Source organism: Phyllostomus hastatus, unplaced genomic scaffold (assembly GCF_019186645.2).
Source record: "Phyllostomus hastatus isolate PE091 unplaced genomic scaffold, TTU_PhHast_1.1 phas_contig_948, whole genome shotgun sequence".
NCBI lineage: Eukaryota > Metazoa > Chordata > Mammalia > Chiroptera > Phyllostomidae > Phyllostomus > Phyllostomus hastatus.
The window spans coordinates 4,666,111-4,683,473 of NW_025333993.1; the positions used below are offsets into that span (position 1 = coordinate 4,666,111).

Sequence of the window (17,363 nt, forward strand, 5' to 3'; positions counted from 1 at the left end):
TCCCTCAACTACCTGCCTCCAGATTCCTTTTACATGAAAGGGAAATAAACGTTATTGCTTAACAAGTTGTTATTTTAGGATTTTTGCTTCTTATAGATGAACCTCATCTGCTCACACATATAAGTAGATAATTCATTTGAAAACATTGCATTTCAAGCTGATAACAAAGATTAAATTCTATGCCCCTGTGCACAGGTGCATGGTATGGCTTCATTTTCCTCCCTTAACTATGAAAATAAATAAGTAAATAAATAAATAAATAAATAAATAAATGGTGCTGCTTTAAAACAGCCCTGGAACTGCCCTCCCAGAGGAACTGCCCCACACACCTGGTGCCTCAAGCCTTTGAAATGTTAGAACAGGGCACAGTAACCTTCCACTGGGCCTGCAGCAGCACTGTGCCCCAAAGAACTGTTTGCAAAGTTAACAGGAAAGCAGATCGGATGACTGGAGGGCTGATGTCTACTGAGCAGAAAATCGAAAACGTTATTTAGGGTTAGCACCGCTGTGGGAGCCATCTGCACCAATAGCAATGCCTCCCTTCTGTGGGTGCAGTCATTCCCTTCCTGTTTTCGTAAGTACCGCCCCCCCCCGCCCCTGGCTTTTGTGTGGTCCTGGGAACACGGCTCGGGCTTCCGCCCGAGTCACGGCCTCCCAGACGGCGTTTCTTTGATCTCAGAAAATGCTTGTTGCCTCTCACTTTGAAAGTCCTTTTATTTTTAGGTTCACAACTATATGCCTTTTCTTCTGATATGTACGTCTGTCCAGTTCCTGATGTGGGTGGCCTTTTCTTTATAGCACTTGGTTTTTAAAATCTCAGTGTTTTTTGCAAAAACATTCCCTGTGTGCCTGGTAACCTTTGCCAACTGTCACTCTCAGGCTTCCCTAACTGGCGGTACCCTTTCTCCCCTCGTAAGGCATCGGCTCCTCCCTCCATACCTGCCCCTTCTGGCTTGTGAAAGCGGAAAACCTGTCGAGTGCTCGAACATCTAGAAGCAAACATGAGCGAGGGGTGGCTCCTAGTTGGTGTGACCCTGAGCGGGTGGGAGCGCACCTCTCGCTCTGCTCCAGGTCCACTTCTTTCTTCCCTTGAAAGCTTTGGAGTAGCATGACTTTTCTTCCTCCTTTTGTATCCCCTGCTTTTACTATTGCAGAGGGTGCAAACCTCTCAGACTCACTTTTGCCCCAGCTTCTAAACGTTGAAATACCAGTTTTAAAGAATTAAACGCTGCACATTTCACCACCGCCGAGAGTTTTATAAAATCCCTCAGTTTTTAAATAGAAATAAGTTCAAATGCAATCACAATAACAGGACACCTTCCAGTTGCCTCAAAGGGGCATTAGTTCACCTAATTAACATGAAATCCTTCTTTGAGTTTCTAACTCACCTCAACACATCACTTTGAGACTTCGACCCAAGGGGAAAGGAAGGAGCTAAGGCAACGGAAGGCATTCCAGGACTCAGCGCGGAAGGAGGAGGAAAGCTGGTGAGACTAAAAGCCAGATGAGACCTGGGTTTTCGTGGAATGATCGGTCCAGCTCTGTGACCGACAGGGACCGCAGACAGCAGTGTGGACTGAAAAGTTATCACTTGCGTGCAGGAAAGAGAGGGGGACCGACACCGTTTCTCAGCTCTGGGACTGTGGGCTCTGCTCCCTTTGCTGTCTGCATGCTGCCCGAGGGAAGGTGCTGTCTCCAGCGGTGTGCCGGCATCGGGCCTTCAGCCCCGGCAGGCGGGTCTGCATTCTCCCTGGACCCCCACCCTCAGCCAAGCCCAGGGGCTGCGCTATCTCCCAGACACATTCCCGTCTGGCTCCTCGGCCCTGCGCCTCCCGTCCAGGCTAACAGGTGTTTCCCTTTGAGGGTTTTCAGAGGTGACGAGCTTTCTTAGATGCACACCACTATTGGGCAGAGGCGGCCCTTGTGTGTAGAACACGAGTTTGGGTGCACAGCTCTGAGTGGCTCCTTGAAAGAGGTCTGTACCACAGAGCTGCAGCCACATCCGTGCCGGCTCCAGTGGCCGCCAGGCTGATACACGCCCATTCCGGCTCAAAGCCTCAAACCCCAGGCTGCCACCAACCTGGGGTCCCCATCCAGTCACGCGTCCTGGGCCTCACTTCACTCTCTACCCTTTTCACGTGCGACGAGAGAAAGGAGCAGAAATAGACAAGACCACAGACGTCCCTGCCTTCCCTATTTTAAAATGTATTTCAGTCTTTTTGAACGTGGCCAAGGGTCCGTGTCGGAATGCCCTGAGGACAGGGGTGGGCTCTGCACAGAGGTGGGCACCTCTGTGGGCCCACCTGTATTTTTGTGGAGATGAAGACGTGCCCCCCCCACCCCAATCTCCTCACCCCACAGCCCACAGCCTCGGCTCACACACCCCTTTCCGTGTGTCTGCAGCGAAGACACATCACTTCTGTTTGTTTTGTTGTTGTTGTTGTTGCTGTTGCTTTTTACTGGCACTATTTTAAGAGCTTATGGCCAAGTACTTACTGATTTGTTGGGAATAGCTTTTTAGGGGTGAGTCATTTTAAGCTTTGGGCTTTGTCATTATTCTTACCAGGAGGGCGGGTTCACATATTTGTAAAGAGAGAATCAAATCGAGTCCCCACGAAAGGAATAAAGTTATGCAGATCTGAGCGAGGCAGCTGAACCACATGGAGTAACCCAGGTTCCCAGGTCCAGCTAACAGTAGAGTTTCGTTCTAGTTCTTGCATTATTCAAGAATAATATTCTGATGACTGATTCCAAGGGGAAATGGAGTAAGAAGTGCTTTCCGAGGAAGTAGGAACGTTGTGAAGCTCAGAAGAATTCAGACATGGGCTGTGCCTGGCCCGAGAGCCATCGCCACTGCCGAACCTGGGTCTCTGACTCCACATTGCGTCCGGACAGCCAGGCACCTGCCCTTTGTACAGCCCAGCAGAGCCGGCCCACCCAGAAGTCCTTACAGACCACAAACAAAGCAGGGTATTTTATTCCAAGAATTCCCAAACCAGAGTAACGACCAGGATCAGGCAATGTGATCCTAAATCATGCCGTTTTGAAATAGGCTTTTGAAAAACATAACTCTTCAAAACAGCAGCATTGTCATGCCATCCCTTGAAAGCATTTTATCAGTAGAGGTTGTAGAAGTATCTCTGTCTAGATCAAAATCTAAGCCATGATAGAAATATGCAGTGCTGATGGCTATAGCTCGAGGGAGCATTAGTAGAGGCTGACGCCAAGAAGCCGCGGGGGGAAACCGGGGCAGGTAGCACGCTGGGGAGTGGGTCCTGCATCATCCATTAGAGACCAGAAGCATCTGACCTTCTGCTCAGCCGTTTTCCGCTGAACCGAAGGAGCATGCGCCAGGGGTTACCTCCTGCCAGCTGTGCATGGCCAGGGCGACCGAGAGGCTCCCTCCAGCCCGTGTATGACATGGCCGGGATTTTATGGTTTTGTTCCACTTTGAGATGTGTGAACCGATGAAGGCTGAACATTTTATCTGCAGGTAGCTCACAATGTCTTTCCAGGACCCAGTTCTAGCTTTGCACGAATGAATCTGGCTCATAATTTCAAAATTATAGTTCCACGCCTCCGCACATTGCCATAATTTAAGGTATCTATGTCCTGGATTCTTAGAAAATGCAAGTGGGACGTTTCAAGAAGTAGCTGTAGCTCAATATGCAATTGCCATGTGACTGGAGGAGAGGGCAGAAACACGAACAGTTCCAGTAGTGTGTGACACCAGGTGGCATTGACCAGCCCCACATGTGAAATGGTTATAAAGATTCCAAAGGAAGCTGGAATGCCTTCTGGCTGGAAAACTGCAGGCACCTCAGTCTCGGAGGTACCGGGTGGGCTGGCCACAGCCTCGTTATGTGCTCAGGTGTGTCCAGTTCGGCCCCGGGGAGCCCCCCTCCCCACTCCCTCTTGTTCTCGTAGTGAGTGAGCCAGAATCTACACCTGTCCTTGCCCGGAGGGCAGTCCCAGCTGGGCGGCCTTATTGCCAAATTGAATGCATGTTACTGAACTGCAGCTTGTCCAGACAAACGGCCGAATGTCCTCATTTCCCCCCATTTTGCTGAAATACTTATACTCGTTGTTATCACGGGTTCACAGCCCGTGACAATCTGCTTCAGATTCTGTCCATTGTACCTCCTTCTTTCCCCTCTACCGCCTCCACCAGAATCAGCATCGGATTTCTCCTTTGGATTCAGGTCCTATTTCCCCAGTGTTGCCAGAAAATACACCCGAAAGAAATCCAGCATCTTACGGTGTCCCAAGACACGGCTAGACACAGAATCATAACATGTCGGAATCAGGTAAGTGCCTAAAGACAACACCATCCCACGAGGAGAAACCGGGACCCAGAGAGATGAGGCGGTTCCTCCCGGGGTTGGCCACTGGCGAGTGGCCCAATCAGAGGAGGGCAGGGAGGCAGAACTCTGGGGACTCTCCCGTCCCCACCCTCTGCAGCAACCAGAACCGGAGGTGGCTCCCTGCCTGAGCAGCCAGGCAGGCTCAGAGGCCCCGCCGTCAGGGGAACGGCCTCACAATAAAGATCCTAAGAGCAATCGACCACGACGCCCAATGAGGCTGGAGAGGAGGTGGGGGGCGTGCTGACAGCTAATCCATGGATACACGTAGCAAAAACTGGATGCTAAATGGTTCTCGATTTTCTCCTGAAATGCCTAGGAAACGATTATTGAGGACGACTAACCGGGAGACACATTCTGGGCATATTCGTGGCCAGGAAAGGCACTGTGACATGTGCCACGGGCATCTTTGTGGGCTGTTTCTGATGACCCAGCCATTGTCAAAGCACACGGTGAAAGTGCTTTCTTTATGGGCCGGTGGGAAATAGAGTTTCGGTGAGCGCACAGTCATTCAGACCGCCGTTGGCTTTAAAACGCCGAGACCCTAAGTCTAAGGAAGGTCGGAGGCACAGAATACATAGTCTTGGGATCAGCACCACTATGGATTCTGCACACGGGCCGTGAGTTGTGCGGTAGGTACCAAGGCAGGGCCTGGCGCTCCTGGGTTCCTGAGCCACAGTGACAGGAGGAGGCTGGGGTGGGAACATCGGTGCCTCACCAGGAAAGCATCTCTCTGCAAAAGCATCTCTCTGACGCCCAAGGAGACTGTGTTCTCTAAACCAACGCAGAGTGCCGTGCAGTGTTTGGTTACCGTCAGGGGCTGGGACGGCAGAACGGTAGAGGGACGGCATGCTTTAAAAAAACCGAAGGCACCACTTGCCAAGCACAGAAACAGACGCAGGCTTCCATTTCGAATGATCACAAATGACTGGCGTGTTCCTGCAAACATTGTGCAGGTGGCCACGTCGCTGTATTCCCAGCGCCCGCCCCTGCCCCGACCGGGGTCTGCGGAATCATTACAGATGTCAGCTGATCAACGGTCACTCGACTCCAGACCCCAACAGGAAAAAGGGACGCGGCAGCTGGAACAGGACGACCGTGGCCGGAACCCGAAGGACTCCCAGGGGGTGGACAGGAAGCACCTACTGCTCAGTTCTCTTGGGCGGGCAAGGAGGTGTGTAACCTTCAAGGGGAATATAACTTTTAAATGTCTTAGTAAATCAAATCTAGAATTGTGGAAGTTATTAACCTTCTCACTCATGACAAGCGGCAATTTCTGTAAAAAGAAAAAAACAAGCCCTGGCTGGCGTGGCTCAATGGATTGGGTGCCAGCCTACAAAACAAAGGGTTGCTGGTTCGAGTCCCAGTCAGGGCACATGCCTGGGTTGTGGGCCAGGTCCCCAGTTGGGGGCACCCAAGAGGCAACCACACATTGATGTTTCTCTCCCTCTCTTTCTCCCTCCCTCCCCCTCTCTCTGGAAATAAATAAATAAAATCTTTAAAATAAACAGTAATCATAAATGCTTCTCATGAATGCTGGAGACAGCAAAGTGTATAAATAGTTCTCCTTTAAACTCGGTGATCCAACAATAGTAATTCTCCTTCTTCCCCTTGAACGTTCAAAGTATGGCTTACATTAAAGGGGCCGGAAGCCCCATTTCTTTAGGGGGCATCCTCTCTGAGCACCCGAGAAAAAGCAATGTCCCCCGGCTCCGTGGGGAAGGCGGGGCTGAGGGGTGGGGCCCAGCTACACCTCCGCTGGGACGAAGAGATGCTCGTTGCTCCCAGTGCTAAGCAGCGGATGGTGCAGTCACCAGTCTGCAGTCTAACTCCAGGTCCTGAAACTGGGGACTCCGAGAGGGGCCTAGGAGACCGCAGACCTGGTCCCCACTGCCTCTCCAGGGGAGTGCAGGCCCAGGGCAGCACCTTCTACCCCTCCTACCCAGACCGCTGGCTGGCGACAGCTCCGAGCTGCATCCATTCCCGATCAGCCCCGAAGGTCAGGACCAGGCAGCCACTGGCTCCCCAGAGGAGCCGGGGTCACCCACCTTTCCTGTGCCCAGGGCAGCCAGCCATGGGCCGCTTCCAGCTCCAGCTCACCGCGGGGTGTATGACCACATGCCTCACCCCCGTTCGGTCCCTGGAGGCCCCAAACCCCAGACCGCTGGAAGCTGCTGTCACCCCCCTCCTGCTCTGACAAACCTGCTTTTCAGGGGACCCGTGTCTGCTCGGCTCCCCTATCCATTCCTGGCTGGCTTGGGCTCCAGCAAGGTTTCCCTTCAGACTGTGTCCAGCTCTGTCCCCACCCCGCCCCACCCTGGCTACGTCCCTATGAAGTGCCCCCACCCTGTCTCTGGCCCCTTCCCTTTTCTCCCAGAATGCCCCTGCAGGGGGCGGGGGGCTTGCAGGCACCTCACGCACACATTAACCTTCACGGGGACCCACTAATTGCTCGAAGAATGTCAACCACGTCATCTTTCAGAAATAGCTCTGACAGTTTTCCTTTCTCTAGAAATATTAAGCCGACCGACAATACTACACGGTTAAAATTAAAGTGTGGTATTGATGGGCTGCTTTGTTCTTTCTCCTTTCTTTTTCTGAAACCAGTCCAGAATCTGTTCACAAAAGTCATTCCTACGTTGACTTTCTAAAGCTGCAGTCCCTGACAGTGCAAGAGGCTACATTTTTTAATTACGGAAGACGGAGAGCGGTCCAGGGTGACCTGGCCCCCGGGCCCCGGGACAAAAACTGGGGCAACCTTCATCTCTGCCCCTCCCAAGCCGCTGTCCACCGTTTTCTGCTCTCACGCACCATGGGGCTGTAGCTTCGCTTGGGTTTGTCCCATGGGTGGCACTAGGAGCAATCAGAAGACACCAGGAAAGAGAGCTGCCTATTTATTCCCTTGCTTTCTTTTCCACTCCGGTTGCCAGATAAAATACAGACTGTTCCATTAAATGTGAATTTCAGGTTGAAAAAAAAAGAAAAACAAATGTGTAGTAAAAGTACGCTCCAAATAGTTCATGGAAAAAAAATTATACTATAAAAAAAATTGGTTTTTGCTTATCTGATGCTGAAATTGAACTGGGCATCCTGTATTTTGATTTGCTAAATCTAGCCATCCTGAAAGTCGGCAAACTTGCCCAAAGCTCAGGTATGTCTTTCAACAGAAGAACACAGCTCCTGTCGGGCCGCCCCACCCCCACCCCCCTGCACCGCACCTGCTCTGTGTTCTGGTACCTCTCTCCAGCCCTGCCTCGGCTGGTCTGAGACGCTGTACCGTCCTCTGCAGGCGTCCCTAAGCCCTGCACACACCTTCACAAACAGTCCCTCGTGTGGCTGACTCCCCTCGAAGTCCTCAGGTGGCCTGTGCCTCTGTGTCCCGCCAGGACCACGACTGATACACTCGCCACCGCCACCGAGGACTGCCGACTCCACCCAGCCAGCCTCACTCTTTGAAAACATTCCACCACCAGCTCTAAGACTATGACCTCTGGCCCCTGTTGGGTGCTCAGCAGATACTTCTTGATGGAATGAATGAGCAAAGCAAAGCTGGAGTCCGTACTGTTCTTGCAACATCTCTTTTCTGGCTATGAAGGCCCTCAAGGTCTATTTCCCGAAGAGACTGTATTCTCACCAGCAAAGGAGAGGGAAACCACTGAGGACGTGCTGAAGTGGAGTGAGAGGCGGGGGACCCGCCTGTGTTAGCAGGGTGAGAGGTGTCGGTTAGCCCAGTTAACCACTGCCGTGGAACGGCTCATCCCGACATTCAGCAGCTTAAACGCAAGAACGGAATCTTCTCCCCTCCAGGTCTGTAGGTGGGTGGGCTCAGCCGGGCACCCTTTGCTGGAGTCTTCCACGCGGTGGCAGCCAGATGGCTCCGGGGCTGGCGTCACCTGGGGGTCCTTCTCCCACCTGCCAGCCAGCCGGGCTGGGGTAGGCAGCACGGTGGTTGGCTGGCCGGGCACCTCTCCAGCCGCTGCTCCAGGTGGCCGGCTCGGGCTTCCTCTGAACACAGTGGCTGCAAGGTAGTCAGGCTTCTTACGTGACAACTGTCTTCTCCCACCACAAGTACTCCCAGAGAGAAAAACGGGAAGCTGCCAATTTCTCAAGGTCTGGACCCAGAAAGTCATGTGGTTCTGCTCTGCATCGTGCTGTCAGTCTGAGGTGCCTGTCACAGGCTGCCCCAACAATGCTGGAGGGGACTCTGAACCCCCAGCAGCCAAAGACTCGGTAGCCACCTTTAACCCCCTGCAAAGGATGACCCAAAGCCGGCAATCACACGCAATTACGACCAGTACTCAAAGCGACCCGGACATACTCGCCAAGTCCATTAGAAAGTACAGAAAACCAGGAAGGGCAGGGAAGTTTTATGCCCCTTAGTCAGAAAAATTTAAATTTAAATTAATTTTCATACCAAGAAGTTTCCAATTATCTATCTGCTGTGCTTCAACCAGGATGTAGTTTAGAACGTACTGGGGGGGAAAAATAGTGCATTGGGAAAGAAAGGATACGTGTTTGCTTTGGAAAAAGAGGTTGGGGTGTGGCACCCATCACAGGCTGTCCTCACCACAGGCGACATGGGCAGGGGTGCCCGTGGAGGGCCCAGGCCCGTGTCTGGCCTGATAACACTGCGTCGAGGGCTGGGGTTAGAGGGCAGACCAGGGGAGGAGGCGGCCGTCGGACAACGCGGCGTGAGTCTCTCGGGCTCCTGTCTTCCAGAGCACGCGGCTGAGCGGAACTGCTCCAGTCTCCAGACAAACTCTGATGCGTGCCGGCCCGAGGCACTTGTTTGCTCTCCTGACTCCCCGAAAAGGGGCGTGGGGGTGGCACCTGCCACTGTAGCAAAGCCACAGTGAGGCCAACAGTCCGCTAGACGAGGTCTGAGCACAGGACCAGAACCACCCACCGTCGCATCTTGAGGCAGTGGGCAGTGCAGGGACACGGGCGGTGGTGCCGCGACAACTCTGCACAGTGACAGGCGGCCACCGGGCTCACCGCAGGAGTCACATCACAAGGTAAACAAATGGCGAATCCCTGTGTCCTACGCCTGCAATGAACACCGCGCTGTGCGCCAACCGCTGTTTAATAAAAACATTTTAAAGAGGATTCAGGGCCCGTCAGTTCTCAGCTTGAAAACTGTAATGACAACTGGTCCCTCCCTGAAAACAAGGAGAAGCCCGCTTCAGAGAAAACAAAAATCGCACTTGGAGTGAAACAGCACCTCTTACTGATTGCATAGTCCAAACAAAGCCAAATCTTCACAGCTAATTAACGCCAATGGGAGACTCCAGTGGGTTCCCGACGGAGGATGCTGGGAGACGCGGGTCTGGAGTGCGCAGTGGAACTCACGTGAGCTCACGCCAGGCCCCCGGCTCTCCCCCAGCCCTCTGCTCTAGAATCATTGGCCGAGAGCTTTCCTGTGAGATTCGGGGAGATTTCTGCCCTCGGGTCTGAAGCAAGTCCCGTGGCGGCCGGAAGGATGCCCCAGAGACAGTCACGGGACCCGAGGCTCCTTTTGCTCCGTGCGACTCTGGCAGGAGAGCAGGCCCCACCTAGGAAGGGAGTCCAGTTCCCGAAGACACTCAGGCTCACTCTGTGGACCAGGGACATCCTTCCCCAAAGCTCTGGCGGGTGCACGGGCCTCTGTAGCCACAGAGGAGCCCACTGATAGGAACGCACGCAGGCCAGGCTGAAATGCAAGTCACTTCTCTCTTCTGAAAGCCGATCACTGTGCAAATTAATTCTACAAATAAAATGGAGTGTTTCACCTACTTACAAAAGGTCAAAGGTTTGCAAGCCCTTGAAAAATATTGTTTCCATACTAACAATTGATGAGCAGAATATAAAAGGTCCCAAATCTCCTGACTGGGGACAGGATTCCTAAGGGTTAGATTGTCATTTTCCTGACAAACCTACTTCCCGGGCTTAACAAATCTTAAATGACACGTTTCTAGCATAATTTATAATTTCAGTTTTGCGCTAAAGCATATGGGCCTTCTCCATGTGACAGGGAACAAAATTCTATCTTCAGTTAGTCTAAAGTTATCCAGGGTTTAATCTCAAAAAGAAAAAAGGAAGGAAGGAAGGAAGGAAGGGAAAATATGGATATGCCCACAGATTAACATATTGCTTTACTGTTTTAGTTTTAAAAACTAGCATGGCTCTCCCTGTAATAACTCTGAGATCACGCATCCTTGCCAAAGGCTAAGTTAACAAAACCGATGAGCTTATGGTGCTGTTCAGACTATGTTTTCACTTGGCCAAGATGTAAGCCTGTTAGCATCCTTCTGGTGGGTGGGCTCCGACCACAGCCCACCCCAGTTGCCGGTTTACAACCAAGATCCCAGAGAAGAGGGGGCCCCAGAGAGACCGTAAGCAAAGCCAACCCGGTTTGATTGGACCGCAGGCCAGATGACCAAAGCCTTCCACCTCTGATTGATGTGCCCTGGGGCAAATCACCTGATTTCCTGAGAAATTTTGCTTGGCACGGCCTCCCCACTCACCCTCCAAGTCTGTGATGGAATCAAACAAAAGGTCACATGCTCGAGCATTTTCAATTATACAATGTATACAGATTCGAAGAATTATAAGGAGGAGCAGGTACAAATCTCCACTCCTACTGACACTGTGTTTATGCAAGGTATGCCTTGCACGCTGAAGCTATTAGAATGTTCAACCGAAACGGCGAAGAAAGAACTCCCTCTTACAGCTGACACTGAGGGTAATGAAGTGCTTGTCAGCACGGAGTCCTGAACTGACCCCACACAGAATCCTCTCTCTTGAACAATGTGACCAGATTTGTGTGGAGACCCTGATGGTTTAAAGGTCTGGCTTTAATTAGCAAGTGCAATCTTATGTTTTCCCCGCCTGCACCAAGAGCCAGAAGCAACCCAGGTAACTGGGGTACCCGTAGCTCCCTTCTGGAATACAGATGCTTTAGCGTGTCCTGGGCCAAAGGCACAAGAGACATATCCCACTAGTAATATTTGAAAGTTGCATTAGTATCTCATCCACTGTTGTTTTGACTTTTTTTCCAGTTGCTTCAAATATGGAAAAAGGAGAGAAAGGCCAAGAGACCCAGATGGAGACTGGGGTTCTATGACTTTTTGCCTCAAAAGCCTCACGCATCTGCAGTATTCACAGCAGTGCCCACCATACACCAGCAAGGGTGAGTCCTGGGCTTCCTGAGGCTCACAGCTTCATTACCACAGCAGGAGCGGGGGTCGAGCTCCCTGGCCTGGGAATGGTGCCCCCCCCACCCTAAAGACCGATCTCTGTAGGGAGGTACTTTTCCCACAGCCAGGTGCAGCTGTGAACATTTTATACACCACGTTTCCGATACACGTTGCCTCTCAACATTCTACACTCTGTTTCTCTTTTCCAAGAGGCTTAGCTTAAGACAGCAAGTTCCCACCTAGACTCCTACTGCAGCTGCTGCAGAACTGGCACCGTAGATGCTCCGTGTGGGGCAGAGGCGCACAAACCCCAGGCTCCCAGATGCCTGCACACAGCCCGTGGAAAAGCCACGGGCCTGCATTGCAGGCTGCGGGCTCCCTCCGGAAGCAGAACCAAGTCAGGTCAGTGCTTTAGACAGATGCACGGCATGAGCCTTCTGTAGCCTTTCTCAAAATTGCATGCCCTCTTCTTGCCTTCCATCCCAACCTTCCGTGCTCAGTAGCAAAGGCAGCCTGGCTGAGCCTCACACCAGAATTGACCTTCTCTCTCCAGTGGGGCGGTGGTGAGCACTCCATCACTCCCTGGTCCTGGACCCACCATGGCGCCCTCTACTCCAGGCTGGTCTCTCACCCACTCACGTGAAACCCCACCCACACACTTCCCCAAGCCAAGGAGCAGTGATCACGCAGGTGAGGTTCCAGGCCAAACCTGCCCAGGTCAGTTTGCAGGTACTGACAGATCCTCAGGTACCCAGGCACCAAAGGGGAAAACGTTAGCATCCACTGGGGGACCCAGAGCCAAGGGGAGAGTGTAAAGTGCTTTGGGAATAAATACTGGATTTTATTTCTTATTCGAAAAAACATGCTCAGAGTAATAGTGACATATCTACCTGTCTATGAATCAGGTCCTTCTCAACCAATCTCGACAGCAGAGAAATAAGTGCGCACTGTGTGTGCACGTGCGTGCCCTCCAATCTAAAGGGGAGATTCACTTCCAGGGTGTGGGTTATATTCAAAAGGAGGAGGGAGGGTACCCAGTACAACGGCACTTCAGATTAGTCACCGTTTGCTTTCCCATAATTATACCAAAGCAAACTAATGTATGTGCCCCTAGCAAGCCCCCACACCTCCTAGGAACTTCTAAGCCACAGTCTGCTCTCCAAACCAACAGGCACACCTGTTCGATACGATCCCTGAGTGTCTGATCAGCTGCTCACACCTCCACGGAACTACAACCGCCGACAGCTCAGAATAATGCTGCCTCCCGAGCATTTGCTGCCAGCTGGGCTTGCAGGGGATCCTTTCACTGGCATCAGGTGCATCTAGGCCAGTCTCCTCCAGACAGAGCTCTTTGGAAACACACGTATCCCAGCTCCCGGAGTCAGGGACAATGCGTTCCTGTTTTAGAAATTCAGTGTAGCTGGGGCAAGCCTCCAGGCCCGAGAGCAGGCTCCGCCCGAGGTTCGTCACTCACACACCTTCCCTTCGGAGTGGAACCCTCCCAGCAGCCACTGAGCCTCCAGCATTTCTCTCTGTTTCCTGTCCGTAAAAAATGTAACTCTCGGGGTCTCTCTGGATGAGTTTCAAGATCAAGATAGCCAGCACACAGATGGTCATGTAAACAAATCTTTTGAATGTCTCCGAACGGATGATGGGCGGTGCGTACCCCGGATACAGAAAGGTGTGTCTGCGTCTGGGGACGTGTTTGATGCTCACGCAGCAGATGGGCTATAACTGCAGCTGCAAACTGCTGTTTCACTCGAGTAGGGTGCTGTGTTGGAAGCAAATGAACTTCTCGGCTTAAACTGATCAGGTAACGAAGGTGCTTTGTTCGTATGGAAATAGAAATCTCTGAACCACCAAGATGCTAATGAATTGATTTTTAATTAAAAAAATAATAATAACCCTGACATTTCTGAGAAACCTATCTTCAAACTGTGGATGAGATTAACACCTGAATTTGCCGGGTTGTATCTTCAGAGGTTAGGGCTCCGGAAAGTGGAAACGCATTCTGGGTACAGAGTGGACAGATGTCATATTGCAGGGGCATTCTGGAATTGGAGCGGATCTGTGTCATAGTTCAGATCAATAAATACCATGGCAACCAAAACAAGAACCTAGATTCCCAGCCAATGGCCCTCTTGAGGTATATTTAATATAATAACATGCCAACAGCACACCCCCCCACCGAAATTCAGATCCCTCTGGAGTTTTAGTGTATCTGACTTGTGTCTTCTGCGATCCAAATTATCGTTTCAAGACGCCCATAATTCACTCCATAACCTTCATGCTTTAAGTGTTAAATGGAGACCGAAATTAAGTTTATATTTGAAACAGGAACACTTTGCCTTGTAGATGACTAATGAAATTTGGGACTAATTGACTACTGATGATGAACTGACTCCTATCCAAATCTCATAACATTTTAATGTTCTGCGCCTCGTAATTCTACTCTCCTGGGTCCCTGATCTTCAACACACATAGGCAGCTCCATTTGTATTAGCAGGAAATATACATTAAGATAAAAGACCTCTCTAGACACCTGTGATACCAGAGTAAAATAATTTGATTTTCAGTGGAATGTAATATTAGGTTAACACAGAAATTCCAAGGTGATCTTCTCGTATTAGGAAGGTAAGAATAAGAAATTAAGCAACTTAGATTTTTAGAAAAATGCCTTTTAGACGGCATGTAGAAGTCTTTCCCCCAGCATTTGTTGGGTTGTTTTTGACTATTGCAATTGTTACTACTGCAATTGTTACAATAGTTACAATTGTTTTTGACTATTTGTTGGATTGTCTTTGCTCATTTTAGAGGCAAAAACACAAACATAAGATCGTAATGAAATGTCATGCACATATATAATACATGCGCAGTTTTCTCTGACATTATGGTACCCATTAATAATAAGTGGAAGTTATATAGCACGATTATTCTCTAACTATCAAATAATTTGAAACTCTAAGTTTCCCTTTTTCTACTCAGAAATTAATATCCTCTGATGTCTAGAGTTATAGAAAGAAGAGCTTAAATAGTATCTTGAATTTTTCCTTTCCATTAATGTTTATACCTCCAGAAAAGACATACTCCATTTTCACTAGAACGGATCCATTTTTGGCTAAGAGAAATTCCATGGCTTGGAAGGGCAGAAAGGCATGCTCTCTGTACCTGCTGATCATTCCCTTCGGCGCAAAGCACAGAGCGCGTAGACCTGCTTCGAAGGACCTACGAGACACCCGGGTAAATAAAGCTGAGGGACAGAGACAGCCAACACAAGGGACCCTGTCCTTCTCAGACATCCCTGTGCCTGCTCTCCAGGCTCCAGGCTCCCCGGAGGGGGGGGGGACACAGGGGCTCCTAGCACATCAGTTCTCCGAGTGTGGCCCAGGCACCCTGGGGGCGCCTCTTCCTGGGAGGTGGGGGGGGCGGCACTCAAAACCAAGACGATCACTTATACTCCTAAGGCATTTTTTTTTATTTTGCTTTTTTAAATCTCATTCTCTCACGAGCGTGCCGTGGAATTTTCTGGCTTCACGGTCTGTGATGACATTAGGACCGTCTGGAGCCAGAGGGACATTCAAGAGATCGGCATGTCAACCATTGCTACCCTTCCACTAAAACTTGTTTTCTGTTTTAGAAGACAGAACTGCTCTTCATTTCTAAGTGTTCCTTATGTTCACAAGCCATGGGTTTACCATTTTATTTTTAATGAATGAACCAGTAAACCTTTTTAAAATGTCTCCGTATCAATTTTGAATATGGGAACCATTCATGATATAGCCAATATAAACAAAACGTCTCTGCGGTCCTCGAGAATTTTTAAACATTAAAAGGAAGGTGTGAGAACAAACGTTTTGAGAATGGGTGCCGTAGGGGCGTCTCCGAGGAGTCTTTTAGCCACGAAGCCCCGTGACTCCAGAGCTGTGAGGTTCTAAGGAAAGGAACTCCAGTGAGGACACGGACACGACTCTGTGAACCAGGAGAGCCGGGGAGCTCCTACATGGCAGGCTGTCCCCCTCCCCCAAGGCACACAGAGCGGACCGGAAGAGCCCTGGGCATCAGGAAAGCCTCGTGAAAGAGCCTATTTCCTTCTCCACCCTCCCTGCCACCTCTGATCAAGACATCGTTGGGCACCAAACCCTCTCCTTATTGATATAACAACCTTTCAGCCCGGGGGTCAGCACCCTGGCCCTACCTAACAGGATGGCCCCAGACAGCTGGGTGAGAGCAGAGTGCAGGTGCGTACAGTACAGAGGAACATTCTAGTACCTGAGTTTTGCTCAGGCCCCAGCTCAGACTCGGGACAGAGCACCCCAAGCCGTCCAGAGGCCCCTGAGGAGTCTTTACGGCTGGCGTGGGAGCCTGGCACTTCCCACAGCGGGGTGAGTCGGCGCCCGCCCAGGTCTCTCCAGAGGGAAGCAGGGCCAGAGGTCCACCAAGGGCAAGTTCACTTTATAATGCACAAAAAGTGAGGGCGCCCAGACTCTAACCTCACCGGAACCGCAACCGAAGTCCTCAGTGCCCCCCGGGCATTTTTTCATTATTACGAGTCACCCTCCATGACAACCCCTTGCTCCCGGCTGTCTCCCTCCCAAGTCCAAGTTCTTTCCATTGCGGGTCACATCCCAGCTCTTCCCCGCTGAGCCTCAGTTTCCCCTTCCTTCAAATAGCATCCTTCCTACGCTACGTTTGAGGTCAGGGCGGAGACTGGAGTCCCAGGACGCAAACACTCCAGTCTCCTCCGTGTGCTCCCACTTTCCGGTGAGTGACTGCAGGTCACTCCCTGACCCTTGTCCCTCCCCGGGGACCAGCACGGGGCTCTGTGTACGGGGAGGCCTGAAGCAGACTTCAAAACCTCCTTTAAGGAGCCAAGCACTTCACAGTTTTCAGAGCATTTATCTCATTTGATCTTATTTTATCCTCACAACAACCGGGATGGTTCTCACCCACCCTAATGAAGAAAGCAGAGGACTATATTTGCACTGCCATTATCACGTTGCCCAAAAGGGGAGTCCTCCGTTGCGGAGGAAACTGCTCCTGCCCCTGCACGGAGCCGGCTCCGTTTCCTTGGTAAACAGACCACGGTGCCCACAGAGTCTCGCCGAAACCCACTCGGAGCCGAAGCGCAGACACAGAGGAAGCTGGCCTCTGCGGGAGGCATGCTCCCCGCCCGCGCTCGCCCAGGGCTGCCGGTGGGGAAACGGGAAGTAGCTGGACTACGCACGTGGTCTTACCATTCTCGCCCGGTGTCTTGTCTTTTCCGTTGGTCGCCCCGGCGCCTTGTCGCTACAGGCATTAAAAAAAAAAAAAGGAAAGAAAATGTTATCAGATATATTCAGAATTATTTTGTGCCTTATTGTTTCACAGATCTCTTTCATGGTATCAAGGTCTGTGTTGCTTTAGCTAAGGGTGGGTAAATGCAGGTGCTTATGAGACCAGGGAAGGAAATGATCCCGTGAAGTGGCCGAGCCAGCCTCCCTCGTCCCTAGCAAGGGACAGCAGATGAGACACTGTTGTTGACGAGCATAACCTCGTTGGAAATAGGAGGGAACCAGCCGAGGGCACGAACCAGTGAGACACTCGGAACTGTCACCTGGGTCAGCAGTGGCCCTCACACTCCTCTATTCTCATTCTGATCACAGCACCCAGTGTCTTACTGAATAAATTTTAAGCAACTAAAAAACTTAAGTTGAGAGTCACTTTTTTAAAAGATTTTATTTATTTATTTGTAGAGAGGGAAGGGAGGGAGAAAGAGAGAGAGAGAGAAACATCAATGTGCGGTTGCTGGGGGTCATGGCCTGCAACCCAGGCATGTGCCCTGACTGGG

The 17,363-nt window shown here is 51.0% G+C and overlaps 1 protein-coding gene across 1 annotated transcript in view; it reads right to left on the reverse strand.

The window, feature by feature from the left end:
• Positions 1-17,363, reverse strand: part of PCP4 (Purkinje cell protein 4) — a 54,947-nt gene that overhangs the window by 11,465 nt on the left and 26,119 nt on the right. Inside the window, exon 2 of the mRNA XM_045852613.1 lies at positions 16,771-16,822. Coding sequence (XP_045708569.1) covers positions 16,771-16,822 — 52 coding nt within the window. The remainder of the gene's footprint in view (positions 1-16,770; positions 16,823-17,363) is intronic.